The sequence below is a fragment of the Eretmochelys imbricata genome, chromosome 21, assembly GCF_965152235.1.
Source record: "Eretmochelys imbricata isolate rEreImb1 chromosome 21, rEreImb1.hap1, whole genome shotgun sequence".
Lineage (NCBI taxonomy): Eukaryota > Metazoa > Chordata > Testudines > Cheloniidae > Eretmochelys > Eretmochelys imbricata.
In genome coordinates, this window is record NC_135592.1 from 18663946 (window position 1) to 18684510 (window position 20565).

General features: G+C 47.5%; 1 protein-coding gene across 12 annotated transcripts in view; it reads left to right on the forward strand.

The window, feature by feature from the left end:
• The window catches only part of LZTR1 (leucine zipper like post translational regulator 1), a 317240-nt gene that overhangs the window by 39794 nt on the left and 256881 nt on the right, over window positions 1-20565 (forward strand). For 10 of the 12 annotated variants that reach the window (XR_013348515.1, XM_077839232.1, XM_077839229.1 and 7 more), the window contains exon 6: window positions 19081-19164. Coding sequence is in view for 9 of the 12 variants with exons in the window: in XM_077839232.1 (XP_077695358.1) it covers window positions 19081-19164 (84 nt within the window). In the remaining 3 variants the exon portion in view is untranslated. Of the gene's footprint in view, window positions 1-3831; window positions 3929-7897; window positions 9566-19080; window positions 19165-20565 lie in introns of those variants that run through there. The other 2 variants (XM_077839238.1, XM_077839237.1) reach the window with 2 other exon arrangements.

Consider the following 20565-nt stretch of genomic DNA (forward strand, 5'->3'; position numbering starts at 1 on the left):
GGAGTGTGGGGGAGTCCAGGCCCTGCACCTCCCTTCCTGGGATTCACTGAGACTCTCAGCCAGCCAGTAAACAGAAGGTTTATTGGACAACAGGAACACAGCCCAAAACAGAGCTTGTGGGGTACACCCAGCACCCCTCAGTCAAGTCCTTCTGCGGGAGCAGGGAGCTTAGACCCCAGCCCTGGGGTTCCCTGTGTTCCTCCACCCAGCACCAAACTGAAAACTAAACCCCCCCCAGCAGGCTCTCTCCTGCAGCCTGTCTTCACATTCCTGGGCAGAGGTGTTACCTCCCCCTCCCCCTCCTGGCTCAGGTGACAGGTTCTCAGGTCTCCCATCCCTAGGGCACTTTCCCAGGTCAACACTTCCCCCTCCCTGCTGAGTCACATCGTCACAACAAGTTCTTATGCTTCATGGTGGGCACCTCCTATTATCAGTTTTGTGTCCTCCCCTTTGGGATTGCCACCCCCCTATGCCTTCACAAAGGTCTTCGCGGTTGTGGCAGCTTACATGTTGTGGCATCTTCGCAAGCAGGCTGGCTAACCTAGTGAGGAGGGCTTTAAGTTAGGTTCACTGGGGGAAGGAAACCAAAGCCCTGAGGTAAGTGGGGAAGTTGGATACTGGGAGGAAGCATGATCAGGAGAGTGCGAGAGGGGAGGGCTCCTGCCTCATACTGAGAAAGAGGGACGATTGGCAAGTTATCTTAAGTGCCTAAACACAAATGCAAGAATCCTGGGAAACAAGCAGAGAGAACTGGAAGTCCTGGCACAGTCAAGGAATTATGATGTGATTGGAATAACAGAGACTTGGTGGGATAACTCACATTACTGGAGTACATGTCATATAAACTGTTCAGGAAGGACAGGCAGGGCAGAAAAGGTTGGGGAGTTGCAATGTATGTAAGCAAGCAGTATGACTGTTCAGAGCTCCGGTATGAACCTGCAGAAAAACCTGAGAGTCTCTGGATTAAGTTTAGAAATGTGAGCACCAAGGGTGATGTCGTGGTGGGAGTCTACTAAAGACCACCGGACCAGGGGGATGAGGTGGACGAGGCTTTCTTCCGGTAACTCACGGAAGTTACTAGATCGCAGGCCCTTGTTCTCATGCGAGACTTCAGTCACCCTGATATCTTGCTGGGAGAGCAATACAGCTGTGCACAGACAATCCAGGAAGTTTTTGGAAAATGTAGGAGACAATTTCCTGGTGCAAGTGGTGGAGGAACCAACTAGGGGCAGAGCTCTTCTTGACCTGCTGCTCACAAACCAGGAAGAATTAGTATGGGAAGCAAAATTGGATGGGAACCTGGGAGACAGTGACCATGAGATGGTCGAGTTCAGGATCTTGACACAAGGAAGAACGGAGAGCAGCAGAATACGGACCCTGGACTTCAGAAAAGCAGACTTTGACTCCCTCAGGGAACTGATGGGCAGGATCCCCTGGGAGAATAACATGAGGGGGAAAGGAGTCCAGGAGAGCTGGCTGTATTTTAAAGAATGCTTATTGAGGTTACAGGGACAAACCATCCCGCTGTGTAGAAAGAATTGTAAATATGGCAGGCGACCAGCTTAGCTTAACAGTGAAATCCTTGCTGATTTTAAACACAAAAAAGAAGCTTACAAGAAGTGGAAGATTGGACAAATGACCAGGGAGGAGTATAAAAATATTGCTCAGGCATGCAGGAGTGAAATCAGGAAGGACAAATCACACCTGGAGTTGCAGCTAGCAAGAGATGTTAAGGGTAACAAGAAGGGTTTCTTCAGGTATGTTAGCAACAAGAAGAAAGTCAAGGAAAGTGTGGGCCCCTTACTGAATGAGGGAGGCAACCTGGTGACAGAGGATGTGGAAAAAGCTAATGCTTTTTTTGCCTCTCTCTTCACAAACAAGGTCAGCTCCCAGACTACTGCACTGGGTAGCACAGCATGGGGAGGAGGTGACCAGCCCTCTGTGGAGAAAGAAGTGGTTAGGGACTATTTAGAAAAGCTGGACGTGCACAAGTCCATGGGGCCGGATGCGCTGCATCTGAGAGTGCTAAAGGAGTTGGCGGATGTGATTGCAGAGCCATTGTCCATTATCTTTGAAAACTCATGGTGATCGGGGGAGGTCCAGGATGACTGGAAAAAGGCTAATGTTGTGGCCATCTTTAAAAAAGGGAAGAAGGAGTATCCTGGGAACTACAGGGCAGTCAGCCTCACCTCAGTCCCTGGAAAAATCATGGCACAGGTCCTCAAGGAATCGGTTCTGAAGCACTTAGAGGAGAGGAAAGTGATCAGGAACAGTCAGCATTGATTCACTATGGGCAAGTCATGCCTGACTAATCTAGTTGCCTTTTATAATGAGATAACTGGCTCTGTGGATGAGGGGAAAGCAGTGGACATGTTATTCCCTTACTTTAGCAAAGCTTTTGATACGGTCTCCCACAGTATTCTTGCTAGGAAGTTAAAGACGTATGGGCTGCATGAATGGACTATAAGGTGGATAGAAAGCTGGCTAGATTGTTGGGCTCAACGGGTAGTGATCAATGGCTCCATGTCTAGTTGGCAGCCGGTATCAAGCGGAGTGCCCCAAGGGTCGGTCCTGGGGCTGGTTTTGTTCAGTATCTTCGTTAATGATCCGGAGGATGACATGGATTGCACCCTCAGCAAGTTTGCAGATGACACTAAATTGGGAGGAGAGGTAGATATGCTGGAGGGTAGGGATAGGATACAGAGGGCCCTGGACAAATTAGAGGATTAGGCCAAAAGAAATCTGATGAGGTTCAACAAGGGCAAGTGCAGAGTTCTGCACTTAGGACAGAAGAATCCCATGCACTGCTACAGACTAGGGAGCGAATGGCTCGGCAGCAGTTCCACAGAAAAGGACCTAGGGGTTACAGTGGACGGGAAGCTGGATACGAGTCAACAGTGTGCCCTTGTTGCGAAGAAGGCCAATGGCATTCTGGGATGTATAAGTAGGGGCATTGCCAGCAGATCGAGGGACATGATCGTTCCCCTTTATTCAACATTGGTGAGGCCTCATCTGGAGTACTGTGTCCAGTTTTGGGCCCCACACTACAAGGAGGATGTGAAAAAATTGGAAAGCGTCCAGCAGAGGGCAACAACAATGATTAGGGAGCTGGAGCATATGATTTATGAGGAGAGGTTGAGGGAACTGGGATTATTTAGTCTGCAGAAGAGAAGAATATGTGGGGATTTGATAGCTGCTTTCAACTACCTGAAAGGGGGTTCGAGAAAGGATGGATCTAGGCTGTTCTCAGTGGTAGCAGAAGACAGAACAAGGAGTAATGGTCTCAAGTTGCAGTGGGAGAGGTTTAGATTGGATATTAGGAAAAACTTTTTCCCGAGGAGGGTGGTGAAGCACTGGAATGCTTTACCTAGGGGGATGGTGGAATCTCATTCCTTTGAGGTTTTTAAGGTCAGTATTGACAAAGCCCTGGCTGGGATGATTTAGTTGTGGATTGGTCCTACTTTGAGCAGGGTCTCTTCCAACCCTGATATTCTATGATTCTTATGTGTTGACTTGGGCACTCCCTCTTTCCTTACCTCAATTATTGGCTTCTCGTTGCACCCTCTCAGACCAGTCTTCTCCGCACAATCCGGACCCTCTATGCACTCCTGGACTACCTAGGTATCTGCATCAATAACACAGAATAGAGAGTGTACAATGCTCACTTTATATTATTATTTTTTATTACAAATATTTGCACTGTAAAAAAGATGTTAAAAAATCTACAAGTTGAAGCATGAAAGGGCATATGAATGTTTAGTATATGTGGCACGTGAATACCTTTGCAACGCCAGCTACAACAGTGCCTTGCGAATGCCTGTTCTCACTTTCAGGTGACGTTGTGACGGGTTGGATCACAGAAACCCCCTTGGAGGCTGCCAACTGATGTGCCAAGACTACTTCTGCTCCTGCTTTCCTGCCCTGTCAGGTTAGGACTTCAGTGCCCTGCCTGGTTTGAGCGAGACCCGCTAGCCTGCTGCAAACCCAGACCCAGGTCTGAACCACGTCCCCTAACAGCTGTAGGCTTAACTGAAAGCTGTTTACAGAAGTGTTCCTGTCTTTAATACTCAGATGCCCAACTCCTAATGGGGTCCAAACCCTAAATAAATCCTTTTTACCCTGTATAAAGCTTATACAGGGTAAACTCATAAATTGTTTGTCCTCTATAACACTGACAGAGAGATATGCACAGCTGCTTCCCCCCTTCCCCCCTCCAGGTATTAATACATACTCTGGGTTAATTAATAAGTAAAAAGTGATTTTACTAAATACAGAAAGCAGGATTAAGTGGTTCCAAGTAGTAACAGAACAAAGTGAATTACTAAGCAAAATAAAATAAAACACACACGTCTAAGTCTAGTACAGTAATAAAACTGAATACAGGTAAAATCTCACCCTCAGAGATGTATTAATAAGTTTCTTTCACAGACTGGACACCTTCTTAGTCTGGGCACAATCCTTTCCCCTGGTACAGCCCTTGTTCCAGCTCAGGTGGTAGCTAGGGGATTTCTCATGATGGTCGCCTCACTTTGTTCTGTTCCACCCACTTATATATCTTTTGCATAATGCAGGAATCCTTTGTCCCTCTCTGGGTTCCCACCCCCTCCTTCTCAATGGAAAGCACCAGGTTAAGGATGGATTCCAGTTCAGGTGACATGATCACATGCCACTGTAAGACTTCATTATCCACTTGCCAGCACACAGGTATACAAGAAGACTTACAAGTGAAACAGAGCGATTTACAGACAATTGTCCTGGTTAATGGGAGCCATCAAGATTCCAAACCACCATTAATGGCCCACACTTTGCATGATTACAATAGGCCCTCAGAGTTATATTTTATAGTTCTAGTTTCAGTTACAAGAGTGATACATTTATAGAAATAGGATGACCACACTCAGTAGATTATAAGCTTTGTAATGATACCTTACAAGAGACTTTTTGCATGAAGCATATTCCAGTTACATTATATTCACACTCATTAGCGTATTTTTATAAAATCATATAGAGTGTGTCACAGTTGTAAATAAGAAGCGGGCAGCATTATTTCCCGTAAAAATGTAAACTTATTTGTCTTAGTGATTGGCCGAACAAGAAATAGTACGGAGTGCACTTGTAGGCTCTAAAGTTTTACATTGTTTTGTTTTTGAGTGCAGTTCTGTGAAAAATAAAATTATACATTTGTAGGTTGCACTTTTACAACAAAGAAATTGCATTACAGTACTTGTCTGAAAGTGAATTGAAAAATACTATTTCTTTTGTAAAAGGAAATCATTCCTCACTAATCTATACAATTAATTATTTGAGGGTGTCAACAAGCACATGGTCAACATTCAAAAATATCTATAATAAATTTAAATTGGTAGCCTATTATTGTTTAACAGTGCGATTAAAACAGTGATTAATCACAACTATTTTTTAAAATCTAGTTAATTTGTTTTGCGTTAATCGCTTGAGTTAACTGCGATTAACTGACAGCCCTAGTTTTCAGAGAACTATCCACAGTGACTCCAAGAGCACTTTCTTGATTGGTGGCAGCTAATTTAGACTCCATTTTGTATGTATGTTTGGTATTATTTTTTTCAGTGTGCATTACTTTACACTTATTAACATTAAGTTTCATCTGCTGTTCTGTTGCCCGGTCGTCCAATTCGTGTGATCCCTTTGTAACTCTTTACAGTCTACTTTGGACTTAACTATCCTGAGTAATTTTGAATAATCTACAAACATTTGCCACCTCACTGTTTACTCCCTTTTCCAGATCATTTTTGGACATGTTGAACAGCACTGGTCTCAGTACAGATCCTTGGGGGACCCCATTATCGCTGTGAAAACTGGCTGTTTATTTCTACTGTAGTTTCCTATCTTTGAACCAGTTACTGATCCATGAGAGGACTTTCTCTCTTCTCCCATGATTGTTTAGTTTGCTTCAGAGCCTTTGGTGTGGGAGCGTGTCAGTGGTTTTGTGAAAGGCCAAGTACACTTTATCAACTAGATCACCCTTGTCCATGTGCTTGTTAATACCCTCAAAAAATTGTATAGATTATTGAGGCATAATTTCCCTTTTTAAAAGCTGTGTTGACTCTTCCCAACATATTGTGTGCTTCTGTGTGCCTGCTCATTCTATTTGTTACTATAGTTTCAACCAGATTGCTTGGTATTGCAGTTAGGCTTACCAGCCTATAATTACTAGGATTGCAGCTGAACCCTTTTTAAAAAGTTGGCATCACATAAACTTTGCTCCAGTCAGCTTGTACAGAAGCTGATTTCAATGATAATTACATACCACAGTTAGAAAGAGGAGTACTTGTGACACTTTAGAGACTAACATTTATTTGAGCATAAGCTTTCGTGGGCTAAAGCCCACTTAATCAGATGCATGTAGTTGAAAATACAGTAGGAAGATAGATATATACACACACAGAGAACGTGAAAAAATGGGAGTTGCCATACCAGCTCTAACGAGACCAATCGATTAAGGTGGGCTATTATCAGCAGGAGAAAAAAATCTTTTGTAGTGATAATTAGGATGGTCCATTTCAATCAGTTGACAAGAAGGTGTGAGTTACAGTAAGGGGAAAAAGAAAAGGAGTACTTGTGGCACCTTAGAGACTAACCAATTTATTTGAGCATGAGCTTTCGTGAGCTACAGCTCACTTCATCAGATGCATACCGTGGAAACTGCAGCAGACTTTATATATACACAGAGAATATGAAACAATACCTCCTCCCACCCCACTGTCCTGCTGGTAATAGCTTATCTAAAGTAATCATCAGGTTAGGCCATTTCCAGCACAAATCCAGGTTTTCTCACCCTCCACCCCCCCCACACAAATTCACCCTCCTGCTGGTGATAGCCCATCCAAAGTGATAACTCTTTACACAATGTGCATGATAATCAAGTTAGGCCATTTCCTGCACAAATCCAGGTTCTCTCACTCCCTCACCCCCCTCCAAAAACCCACCCCCATACACACACAAACTCACTCTCCTGCTGGTAATAGCTCATCCAAACTGACCACTCTCCAAGTTTAAATCCAAGTTAAACCAGAACATCTGGGGGAGGGGGTTGGAAAAAACAAGAGGAAATAGGCTACCTTGCATAATGACTTAGCCACTCCTCTGCCATGTACATTGGTCAAACTGGACAGTCTCTACGTAAAAGAATAAATGGACACAAATCAGATGTCAAAAATTATAACATTCATAAACCAGTCGGAGAACACTTCAATCTCTCTGGTCACGCAATCACAGACATGAAGGTCGCTATCTTAAAACAAAAAAACTTCAAATCCAGACTCCAGCGAGAAACTGCTGAATTGGAATTCATTTGCAAATTGGATACTATTAATTTAGGCTTAAATAGAGACTGGGAGTGGCTAAGTCATTATTGCAAGGTAGCCTATTTCCTCTTGTTTTTTCCTACCCCCCCACCCCCCAGATGTTCTGGTTTAACTTGGATTTAAACTTGGAGAGTGGTCAGTTTGGATGAGCTATTACCAGCAGGAGAGTGAGTTTGTGTGTGTATGGGGGTGGGTTTTTGGAGGGGGGTGAGGGAGTGAGAGAACCTGGATTTGTGCAGGAAATGGCCTAACTTGATTATCATGCACATTGTGTAAAGAGTTGTCACTTTGGATGGGCTATCACCAGCAGGAGAGTGAATTTGTGTGGGGGGGTGGAGGGTGAGAAAACCTGGATTTGTGCTGGAAATGGCCTAACCTGATGATTACTTTAGATAAGCTATTACCAGCAGGACAGTGGGGTGGGAGGAGGTATTGTTTCATATTCTCTGTGTATATATAAAGTCTGCTGCAGTTTCCACGGTATGCATCTGATGAAGTGAGCTGTAGCTCACGAAAGCTCATGCTCAAATAAATTGGTTAGTCTCTAAGGTGCCACAAGTACTCCTTTTCTTTTTGCGAATACAGACTAACACGGCTGTTACTCTGAAACCAGTAAGGGGAAAGTTAGCATGGGGAAATAGTTTTTAGTTAGTGTAATGACTCATCCACTCCATCTTTATTCAAGCCTAATTTAATGGTGTCCAGTTTGCGGATTAATTCCAGTTCTGCTGTTTCTCGTTGGAGTCTGTTTTTGAAATTTTTTTGTTGAATAATTGCGACTTTTAGGTCTGTAATTGAGTGTCCAGGGAAGTTGAAGTCTTCTCCAACTGGTTTTTGAATGTTATAATTCTTGACGTCTGATTTGTATCCATTTATTCTTTTGTGTAGAGACTGTCCAGTTTGGTCAATGTACATGGCAGAGGGGCATTGCTGGCGCATATCACACACACACACACGCGCACACATATATATATATACACACACATACACACACCAATTGTGACAAAGTTCCTCCTCTGCCTTGGTGGGTCCTGCGCTTCTTGGCGGATTTGCTCGCCTCAGAGGTTCACGGCAGCCCTCAGGTTGGCCACATTCGTGGCTCAAATCTGCCATTCACTCAGTTAGCCTCATCACTGGCCAGCATGGGGAAAAGGAAGAAGAACATTCCCTGCAGTCTCTGCTGATCCACCTAGTGGATCGGGGAACAGGCCAGAGACCTTCCGCTTTGGTGGAACCCACAGTCCAGGTCAACTCCTCCAGTATCAAGTAGGGAGTTGGGGGGATGGAGGGAACCCAAACCCACCCTCTGCCCAGGTTCTAGCCCAGGGCCCTGTGGATTGCAGCTGTCTACAGTGGCTCCTGTAACAGCTACGTGACAGCTGCAACTCCCTGGATTACTTCCTCTTAGCCTCCTCCCAACACCTTCTTTATTCTCACCACAGGACCTTCCTCCTGATGGTCTGATAATGCTTGCACTTCTCAGTCTTCCAGTAGTACGCCTTCTCACTCTCAGCTTTTTGCGCCTCTTACTCCCAGCTACTTGCATGCACACCACAAACTGAAGTGAGCTCCTTTTTAAAACCCAGGTGCCCTAATTAGCCTGCCTATCTTAATTGATTCTAGGAGCTTCTTGATTGGCTGCAGGTGTTCTAATCAGCCTGTCTGCCTTAATTGTTTCCAGAAAGTTCCTGATTGTTCTGGAACTTTCCCCTTCCCCAGGGAAAAGGGACCTGGTTAATCGGGGATCAAGATCTCTCCCTTCAGTCACTCTCCTGTAGCCCTCTGGCCTGGAGGGAGAAGGAGGGAGAGGGTTGCTGCTCCTGCTAGGCCCTGGGCTCTCCGTGCTGCTGCTCCAGCTGCTCCCCTGACTGGGCCAGACACCCCCCTCCCTTCTCTGCTACCTGGTTGCTGGCTGGCTGCTGGACCCCCCCACCCTCGGGTGCTGCTATTGCTCCAACTACAGCCCCTTGCGGGGAGGGCCTGCTGGTCCACTCCCCAGAGGTGGGGAGTGAAGAACCCCAGCCCCAGTCGTTGCTGCTGTGGACACCACCATCACCTGAGAGGGGTCCTTTCTGCCTGCCTGGACCACCAGACTGTCTGCTGGAGCTGCTGGTGTGGTTGCTGCTGGAACCCCAAGGAGGAGAAGTAGAGGACCATCTGCTGCTGAGGGAGCGCACAGGGACTCTGTGGACCACTGTGGAGGGGGCTCTCAGAGCCTGAGGGTATGTCTACACTACGAAATTAGGTCGAATTTATAGAAGTCAGTTTTTAGAAATCGTTTTTATATAGTCGATTGTGTGTGTCCCCACACAAAATGCTCTAAGTGCATTAAGTGCATTAACTTGGCAGAGTACTTCCACAGTACCGAGGCTGGCGTCGACTTCCGGAGTGTTGCACTGTGGGTAGCTATCCCACAGTTCCCGCAGTCTCCGCCGCCCATTGGAATTCTGGGTTGAGATCCGAATGCCTGATGGGGCAAAAAACATGGTCACGGGTGGTTCTGGGTACATGTCATCAGGCCCTTCTTCCCTCCCTCCCTCTGTGAAAGCAACAGCAGACAACCGTTTCGCGCCTTTTTTCTTGAGTTACCCGTGCAGACGCCATACCACGGCAAGCATGGAGCCCGCTCAGCTCACCGTCACCATATGTCTCCTGGGTGTTGGCAGACGCGGTATTGCATTGCTACACAGCAGCAGCAACCCATTGCCTTGTGGAAGCAGATGGTACAATAGGACTGGTAGCCATCATCGTCATGTCTGAGGTGCTCCTGGCCGCGTCAGTCAGGAGCGCCTGGGCAGACATGGGTGCAGGGACTAAATTAGGAGTGACTCGAAAAGGTCATTCTCTTTAGTCCTGCAGGCAGTCCTATTGTACCATCTTATGGTGAGCAGGCTGGAAATATGGATGGCTAGCAGTCCTATTGTACCATCTTCTGCCGAGCAGCCAAGAGATGTGGATGGCTTGCAGTCCTTCTGCATTGTCTGCTGCCAGCCAAAGATGTAAAAGATAAATGGAGTGGATCAAACAAGAAATAGACCAGATTTGTTTTGTATTCATTTGCTCCCCCCTCCCTCCCTGAAGTCCTGCCTGAAATACGAGAAGGAGGGATAGCTTAGTGGGTTGAGCATTGGCCTGCTAAACCCAGGGTTTTGAGTTCAATCCTTGAGGGGGCTATTCTGTGTGACGGTTGTTTTTGTTTCTCCGTGATGTAAAGCCACCCCCTTTGTTGATTTTAATTCCCCATAAGCCAACCCTGTAACCCAAGTCATCAGTCGCCCCTCCCTCCATCAGAGCAACAGCAGACAATTGTTCCGCGCCTTTTTTCTGTGCAGACACCACACCACAGCAAGCATGGAGGCCGCTCAGACCACTTTGGCAATTAGGAGCACATTAAACACCACATGCATTATCCAGCAGTATATGCAGCACCAGAAACCTGGCAAAGCGAAACCGAGTGAGTAGGCGACGTCAGCGCGGTGATGAGAGTGATGAGGACACGGACACAGACTTCTCTCAAAGCATGGGCCCTGGCAGTGCAGGCGTCATGGTGCTAATGGGGCAGGTTCATGCCGTGGAACGCCGATTCTGGGCCCAGGAAACAAGCACAGACTGGTGGGAGCGCATGGTGTTGCAGGTCTGGGACGATTCCCAGTGGCTGTGAAACTTTCGCATGCGTAAGGGCACTTCCATGGAACTTTCTGACTTGCTTTCCCCTGCCCTGAAGCGCATGAATACCAAGATGAGAGCAGCCCTTACAGTTGAGAAGCAAGTGGCAATAGCCCTGTGGAAGCTTGCAATGCCAGACAGCTACCAGTCAGTCGGTAATCAGTTTGGAGTGGGCAAATCTACTGTTGGGGCTGCTGTAATGCAAGTAGCCAACACAATCAAAGATCTGCTGATATCAAGGGTAGTGACCCTGGGAAATGTGCAGGTCATAGTGGATGGCTTTGCTGCAATGGGATTCCCTAACTGTGGTGGGGCCATAGACGGAACCCATATCCCTATCTTGGCACCGGAGCACCAAGCCGGCGAGTACATAAATCGCAAGGGGTACTTTTCAATGGTGCTGCAAGCGCTGGTGGATCACAAGGGACGTTTCACCAACATCAACGTGGGATGGCGGGAAAGGTACATGACGGTCGGCATCTTCAGGAACTCTGGTCTGTTTCAAAAGCTGCAGGAAGGGACTTTCTTCCCAGACCAGAAAATAACCATTGGGGATGTTGAAATGCCTATAGTTCTCCTTGGGGACCCAGCCTACCCCTTAATGCCATGGCTCATGAAGCCGTACACAGGCAGCCTGGACAGTAGTCAGGAGCTGTTCAACTATAGGCTGAGCAAGTGCAGAATGGTGGTAGAATGGATGTTTAAAAACGCGCTGGCGCAGTTTACTGACTCGGTTAGACCTCAGCAAAATCAATATTCCCACTGTTATTACCGCTTGCGGTGCGCTCCAATATCTGTGAGAGTAAGGGGGAGAGTTTATGGCGGGGTGCGATTCTGGGACTCTATCATGGTCACCTCTGCTGATGAGCTCTGCATGATCACCAACTTCATCATCATCATCTTCCTTGTCCCCAAAACTTGCTTCTGTGTTGCCTCCATCTCTATTGAAGGAGTCAAACAACATGGCTGGGGTAGCGATGGCTGAACCCCTAAAATGGCATGCAGCTCATCATAGAAGCGGCATGTTCGGGCTCTGACCTGGAGCGGCCGTTTGCCTCTCTGGTTTTCTGGTAGGCTTGCCTCAGCTCCTTAAGTTTCACGCGGCACTGCTTCGGGTCCCTTTTATGGCCTCTGTCCTTCATGCCCTGGGAGATTTTGACAAATGTTTTGGCATTTTGAAAACTGGAACGGAGTTCTGATAGCACGGATTCCTCTCCCTATACAGCGATCGGATCCCATACCTCCCATTCGGTCCATGCTGGAGCTCTTTTGCGATTCTGGGACTCAATCGTGGTCGCCTCTGCTGATGAGCTCTGGCCAGCATGGCAAGCTGCAGGTGACCATGCAAACAGGAAATTGAAATTCAAAAGTTTGCAGGCCTTTTTCCTGTCTACCTGGCCAGTGCATCTGAGTTGAGAGTGCTGTCCAGAGCGGTCACAGTAGAGCACTCTGGGATAGCTCCCGGAGGCCAATACCATCTAATTGCGTCCACGGTACCCCAAATTTGACCCAGCAAGGCCGATTTCAGCGCTAATCCCCTTGTCGGGGGTGGAGTAAGGAAATCGATTTTAAGAGCCCTTTAATTGGAAAAAAAGGGCTTCATTGTGTGGACGGGTGCAGGTTTACGTTGATTTAACGCTGCTAAATTCGTCCTTAACTCCTAGTGTAGACCAGGGCTGAGTAACTTTTGAACTGTGCTCTTGTGATGGGGGAGTCTTGACTGTGTTTGTGGGGACACAGGGGGGTGTGGCGTGGAGCTTCTCCTGATTCATCTGTGTCCCCCCCCCAACCCCTACCACCACCACTGCCCCCTCCATCACCCCCACTAGCTGTTTACCATCTACCTCAGCTCCTACCTCTGGACGGCCCACGGCCATTGTGGCGGCTTCCAAAATGTATGGAAAGGTCGTCGTCATCTTAGCAGCAGAGGCCGCCACCCAGGAGGCGGTGGAGAAGGGCCTGGCGGTGGGGGGCGTGTTCATCCCCCTAGAGCTACTGGAGGACCTGGGCATCTGTCCGGTCCTGACCTCCGTCTCTCCCTTCCTTCCCAATGCCGTCCTATTACCCGCTCTCTCTACCCTGGGGAAGCCCATTTCCGTTGTCAGCCCTCTCCCATCGGGCTGCAAAGACCCCGCCCTCTGTCACGTACTCTTGTTCCGCTGGCAGGTGCAGCTTCAACTGCCGCCGGCGGCGTGTGACGGAGAGGCGCTCGAGGGGTCATTCCTGGTCCCATACCAGGGGGCCTGTTACTGGGTGCATTATTCAACAGGGGAGGGCTAGTGCTACCTCTGCCGGGCGATGGGGCATGTCCGGAGGGACTGCTCCCTGGCCTGGCAAGGAGGAGCATCCACGACCCCTGAGGCCTGGCAGGGCGCTGGCCCTGTCATCGCCAGTGCCCCTGGCTGCCCCATGCCCGAAGCCACCCCTCCTCCATCCCAGCCCATCACTGCTCCCGGTTGGGCCCAAGGGGCACCTCCCCTACTATGCCCAGATGAGCGGGAGCCCTGCCTCTGCCGCATGTAATCTGGCGGGGCTTGTGGAGGAGGGTGCGGCAGGGATACCACCGGGCATGGGAGAGGACGCGCCCCAAGGGAAATCTTCCTTCACTTCCATTGCCCCACCATTACCTCCCCGAGTCCCTGAGCCATCACCCGTGCTCCCCGACCTGATCTCTGCTAGCCAGCCCCCAGATGATGCCATGGAGGGCTGGGCCCTAGTACAGGGGAAGCGGGGCAAGTGGAAGGCTCGAGCTCCGCTCCTTCCATCAGATGTGGAGGCCCCCCAGAAGACCAGGAAGGGGGGCACTGACGCGGAGCCTTCCGCCTTGCCCATGGATGCGTTCCATCCATCGGTGCCGGCTGGGGAAAACAGGGCAGCACCGGAGGGTCATATTGCCCTCTGAGGCCCCCGATGGAGTCCCTCCTACCCCGTTACCATCTGAAGCCCGTGTGAGCCCCGAGGCGACCGCCACTTTGGGTGCCGGCAGGGAGAACCCTGGGTGGTGGAAGGCGATCTCCCCTCCATTTACGAGGCAAGCGAGGCCCTGGGTCTGACCCCGGTCACCCAGCAGGAGGACGACCCTCTGCCAGCGGGCCTCAACCTAAGCAACCTCACCCCAGTCCCCCTTTCCCCATGCTCCCTCCCCTTGATCGCTGCTTCTGCTGCTGCCCCCGAGGGTCCTCTGGGGTCCTCCATCTGTCCGGCCACAGGTGGCACACTGCTGAAGGCCGCCGAGTCTACTGAGGCGATGGCCAGTGCCACGTGGCTGGGTCCCATGGGGTATCCCTTGTAGGTGTGGGGCAACCGACCTCCTTCCCGAGCAGGGACCCCACAGCAGACCGTCCACCTTCTGATGCTGTGGCTTCCACACCATCTACAGAGTCAGAGCCCGGCATCACTGGGGGTCCCCTTCCCACCCCTTCCAAGATTCCTGAGCCCGACTGAGAGGGGCTGCCTCCCAGTGGCCCGGCTACTGGGGCCCAGGATCCTGCCTCTGACCCTCTCCCTGCTCCTACTCCTGACCCCTGGCCTGCCCCTACTTTTGATCCCTGTCCTGCCCCTGATGCCAACCTTGTCCGTATCCCCTCCGCCTCCCGTGATGCCATTTCCGCCCCTGGGGCTGTCACCTCCTTGTTCCCAGAGGATAGCCCCCAGGGGGTGGCCTCTGTATTTCTCTGTCCTGACTCAGTCTGGGCTGCTATCTTCCCTCCGCTGCCCCCAATTGAGCTGGAGTTTGAGGTGGGCTGCGTGGCGCCGGCCATCTAGTGCCATGTCGGGGGTCTGCCCCTTGTCTGCCCGTCTCAGGGGCCATGGGGCTGTGTCAGAGACCCCTCCAGAGGATAGCCGGGGGCCAGTGACCCCAGCCCCCCATATGCTGCAAGAAGAGCTGCAGGAGTTCCTTGAAGATGTCCGCAGCTCCTGCAGTAAGGTGCAGCTTGCTCTCCAGCAATGTTCACAGTTGTGCGAAATTATGGGTTTAGAGTATTTTTTTAATCAATTTCTTTTCACAGTTTTGGGAAATTATGGGAGGAGTAGCCCCCATAGGAGGGGTCAGATAATAATTATTTAATGATAGTAGATGCTGCAATTAAAAAAGTTAAACCTTTAAAAAGTTTTATAACTTTCCCATTTCCATTTTTTTCCATTTTCATTAATATATATTGTCAACATCACATGCCAAAATATACAAAGTAAATTTTCTTCACTCAAACTCTAATAAATTCTCAAGCAACATTTTTTCCTACTTTGCCGATATGTAAATTTCAATTATTATTGATGGAAATATTTTTGTGGGGTTGTGTTTGTACTGTGAAATTGACCATTACTGACATTTACCAGTACAGACTGTGATAGACCCAGGCCAGCTGGGTACAGCAGAGTAGTAGAAGGAAGATATACTGGCCACTGGATAAGCAGTTTTCTGTTCCCTGACTGACCAGGCTAGGGTGGGCACATGACTCCAATTAGCCTGCAAAGAGTCAGGTGAGGCTGTTAAGCTAATGTGAACACCTGATTCTAATTAAGGCCCCTCTGATACTATAACTATAAAAGGGCTCATTCCAGTCAGGCCGAGGGGAGCTGGGGAGCGGAAGTGTGGCTGAAGGGCTGGGTAATGAAGATACCCTCAAGCTACTGGAGAGGGAGCCCTAAGGTAAGGGTGAAGAAGGTGTTGAGAGACAGAAGTGGGAGAACTGTGGGGAAGTGGCCCAGGGAAATGTAACAACTCTGGCAGTGAAAGGTCAGCTGCCAACAGCTGCTGCCATTAGGGTCCCTGGGCCGGAACCTGAGTAGAGGGCGGGCCCGCAACTTGCTACTACAGAAACACCTCCTGGGAGGGGAAGACAGGCCCCTGTCAGGACAGGAGGCTAAACTGTTCTGGAATAAGCCCGTAGGGACAACAGAGACTGTGGGGGTTCTCTCACCAATCTCCTTGCTGGCTTATGATGAAAATGGCTCAGTAGGCTGTGACCCTTGCCTCTAGAGGGAGAAGGGCTACGTAGAGGGTCACAGTGAGCCTCTGAGGCTAGCGTAGTCCGCCAGGAAGTGTGGGACCCACAGAGACAAGGTCAGAGCTCTGCCACAAGACTTAATCCTTCCAAGTCTAGTTATAACCACTGAATTTAACATCCCAGCAGTTTTCAGTAATACCAACTAGATTGAATTTATGCTCATAAATGAGCAATTCCAGTTCCTCTTGTTTGTTACCCAGGTTCCTAGCATTGGTTTATAGGCAACTAAATAATTTCTTCTCTTCACGCCCCTTGGTTCCTTGATTCATTTTGTTCTCAACATATTGATTTTGTGCTAGATGATTGGTCATATCTCCCCTCTTTTTACCATCCCCTTTTGTTTAATGCCCTCCTGCCTACTTTAGCCAGCCTATGCACAAAGAGATTGATTTCTCCTCTCCTGAGGTGGAGGCCATCCAAACAATTTGGCCCTTGTGACAGATTTGGTCACAGAGACCCCCTTGGGACTATCACCTGATGAGCTGAGACTACCTCTGAGCCTGTTTTCCCTGCCACCTTAGGACTTCAGAACCCTGCCTTGTTGAGCCAGACATGCCAGCATGCTGCAAACACAGACCCAGGTCTGAACCACGTCCCCAAAGCTGCAGGCTTAACTGAAAACAGCTCAAGAAGTGCTTTTGTCTCTGACACCCGGCTCCCAATGGGATCCAAATCCCAAATAAATCTGTTTTACTCTGTATAAAGCTAATACAGGGTAAACTCATAAATTGTCCGTCCTCTATAACACTGATAGAGAGAGATGCACAGCTGTTTGCTCTCCCAGGTATTAATTGCTTACTCTGGGTTAATTAATAAACAAAAGCTGATTTTATTAGGTATAACAAGTAGGGTTTAAGTGGTTCCAAGTAATAGACAGAACAAAGTAAGTTACCAAGCAAATTAAAATAAAAACACGCAAGTCTAAGACTAATACATTAAGAAACTGATTACAGATAAATCTCACCCTCAGAGATGTTCCAGTAAGCTTCTTTCACAGACTAGACTCCTTTCTAGTCTGGTCCCAATCCTTTCCCCTGGTACAGTCCTTGTTCCAGCTCAGGTGGTAGCTAGGGGATTTCCCATGACTGCAGCCTCCTTTGTTCTGTTTCACCCCCTTATATAGCTTTGGCACAAGGCTGGTATCTTTTGTTTCTCGGGGTCCCCACCTCTCCTTCTAAATGGAAAAGCACCAGGTTTAAGATGGATTCCAGTACCAGGTGACATGGTCATACGTCCTGTGAGACCGCTAAGTCTTCATTCTTCCTGGCCTGATTCACAGGAAGGCTTGCAAGTAAACAGAGCCATTTACAATCAATTGTCCTGGCTGATGGGAGCCATCAAGATTCCAAACCACCATTAGTGGACCACACTTTGCATAATTACAATAGGACCTCACCGTTATATTTCATATTTTTAGTTTCAGATACAAGAATGATACATTTATACAAGTAGGATGACCACAGTCAGTAGATTATAAGCTTTGTAATGATACCTTACAAGAGACCTTGTGCATGAAGCATAATCGAATTACATTATATTCACACACATTAGCATATTTTCATAAAATCATATGGAGTGCAATGTCACAGCCCCCTCTCCCAAAATAAGGTGACTAATGTTCTACAAACCATAATTCTCCACCCCTCAACTAGCGAGCAGTTCACTTCCAGAATCTTCTGCCTTCTGTCTTCCTTCACTGGTGGGGCAGGACATACTAGTTCAGCACGCTTCCAAGTTCTCTGAACTCATCTATTATCTGCTCTTGAACTATCCTGCAACATAGTTCATATTGTCATTATTGACGCTATCATCAACTTCAGAAGTTTATCCAATCTCGAGTGATGTCTCATGTCTTAGCTCCAGAAAATCAGCCTGCCATTCTGTTGTCTGCCTGTGCTTTGTAGAGTGTTCTTTCAATTCTTCTGAGCATTGAATCTGTAGCAATGATTGTCTTTCATGAACAGTTGGAGAACTCTTCGTGGGCATGCTTGATCTCAGGAACTCCTTGACAAAATGTCCTGAAATTTGCATCATCATGCCTACCCTGCGTCTCAATGAGACAAAGCAATTTTCTAGACAATCTGATTATGGACATGGGTTTTACAGCAGTTTGAAAAATTGGCTCTGAAACCGAAAGCGCTACTCAATCTTAACTACAAAGTCACTAGCACACCTTTATAAATAAGTCAGTCTATAAAATACTCCAGAATCTGGAATGTGGAAATGAATTTTTTTTTTTGCATGCCCTGTTGCAGTACAGATGTTTATATAACCATCTGTCACCCAAATGTGCTCTGGGAAAATCTGATGCTATTAAAAGAAATTACACTACAACCTCAGAGTTAAAATCACCATGAAGTTAAAATCACCATAAAATCCTATGAAGTGAGCTGTAGCTCATGAAAGCTCATGCTCAAATAAATTGGTTAGTCTCTAAGGTGCCACAAGTACTCCTTTTCTTTTTGCGAATACAGACTAACACGGCTGTTACTCTGAAAAAAATCACCAGAGTTACAAACTGACTGGTCAACCACGCACCTCCTTTGGAACTGGAAGTACTCAATCAGGCAGCAGCAAAGACAAAACAAACAAACAAAAGCAACTAACCAAAACCAAAAAAAGCAAATACAATACAGTATTGTTTAAACATAAACTTCTTTAAAAAAGAAGGGGGGGGGGAGTTTAAAAAAAAGAATTGAGAAGGTAAGGAAACTGTTTCTGTGCTTGTTTCACTTAAATTACGGTAGTTAAAAGCAGCATTTTCTGCATAGTAAAGTTTCACAGCTATATTAAGTCAATGTTCAGTTGTAAACTTTTGAAACAAGAATCTTAACATTGTGTTCAGAGTTATGAACATCCTACATTCTGAAGGCATTCATAATTCTGAGGTTCTGCTGTAACTGTTCGCTGTATTCTGAAATTCACCTTTCAGGAAGTCCTTGGGGGGTATTCATCTATGTTATGAGGGTAGTAGTTGGTCTGCAACGCAGCTATGTACTAACCAGACTCTGTAATACCACATGTTGTGCAGGCTAGATGCTAAGTATAATCTTTTATTGCAGATTGCCAGTTGCAAGGTCAGCTCATGGTGCAACAGTGTATAGTGAAAAACTGTGGATCTTCGCAGGATATGATGGAAATGCACGGTATGTAACAAAATCGCTCTCCTAATTCTTTTGTGTTGTAATATCTTTCCGATCATTCAACTGTACCTCTTTAGAAATCCTTTCTCGCTGTGGGGGAGCATTGCCAGCAGATCGAGGGAAGTGAATATTCTCCTCTATTCGGCACTGGTGAGGCCATATCTGGAGTATTGCGACCAGTTTTGGGCCCCCCACAACAGAAAGGATGTGGACAAATTGGAGAAAGTCCGGTGGAGGGCAACGAAAATGATTGGGGGTGGGGCACATGACTTATGAGGAGAGGCTGAGGGAACTGGGGTTATTTTGTCTGTGGAAAAGAAGAGCGAGGGGGGATTTGATAGCAGCCTTCAACTACCTGAAAGGGGGTTCCAAAGAGGATGGAGCTCAGCTGTTCTCAGTGGTGGCAGATGACAGAACAAGAAGCAATGGTCTCAAATTGCAGTGGGGGAGGTCTAGATTGGATATTAGGAAAAACTATTTCACTAGGAGGGTGGTGAGGCACTGGAATGGGTTCCCTAGGGAGGTGGTGGAATCTCCATCCTTAGAGGTTTTTAAGACCCGGCTTGAGAAAGCCCTGGCTGGGATGATTTAGTTGCAGTTGGTTCTGCTTTGAGCAGGGGGTTGGACTAGATGATCTTATCTTCTAATCTTTTACGATAAACAGTAAGGGGAGCTTCCCCCAGTTTGGTCTTTTGTTTCAAATGGAGTAAACATGTTTTTATTCATCAATAATTTGTTCAGATAGATAAATGTTAAAAAAAAAAAAGAAAAAAAGAAAAAAAGCTGATATCTGACAGTATGCGTGTGATGGGCTCTATATTCCCAGTGTAATGCTTGGGGACAGGTGAAATTCCCCAAAGTGAGGGAAAGGAGCATTCTTTGCTATATATTTTAGCTGCCATGTTAAGAGGCAACAAGAGTGTGTGGTGCTGCTGAAAACTCACTGAACAGAACAAGAATTTTCTGGGGGAGTCCCATGAAAAGATAAAAGAGGGAACAGTATGTTCAGTCTCATGCCTTGGTGGCATTTGTTACTATTGGTAGAGGCTGAACCAAAAATGCTGGAACTGCTTGTTTATAAGGCAGATGAAATGCTGAGAGAGAGCAGAACTAGTAGTTTTTAGAGGTATTTTGTGGTGGGTGGTCCTTCCCTTCTGGTGTCAGTCACATAGCGAGAGAGTATGAAATTTGGTGCTCAGCCCCTCCCTTTTCAGGGACTCTGTCTCCTCATCTTCTGTCTGTGTCTTGGTGAAGATGAAATGTCCAGGGCCACCTTTAGACCTCAGTCATAGGATTTAGATCTAAGCACAGATTGCAAGGGGCCCTTGAGTGCTGGGCTCCCACTAGTCCTTTGGTGGCTTAGTGGGGCCCCTGCTAGTGACCAGGGTGCCTGAAATGTTTTGG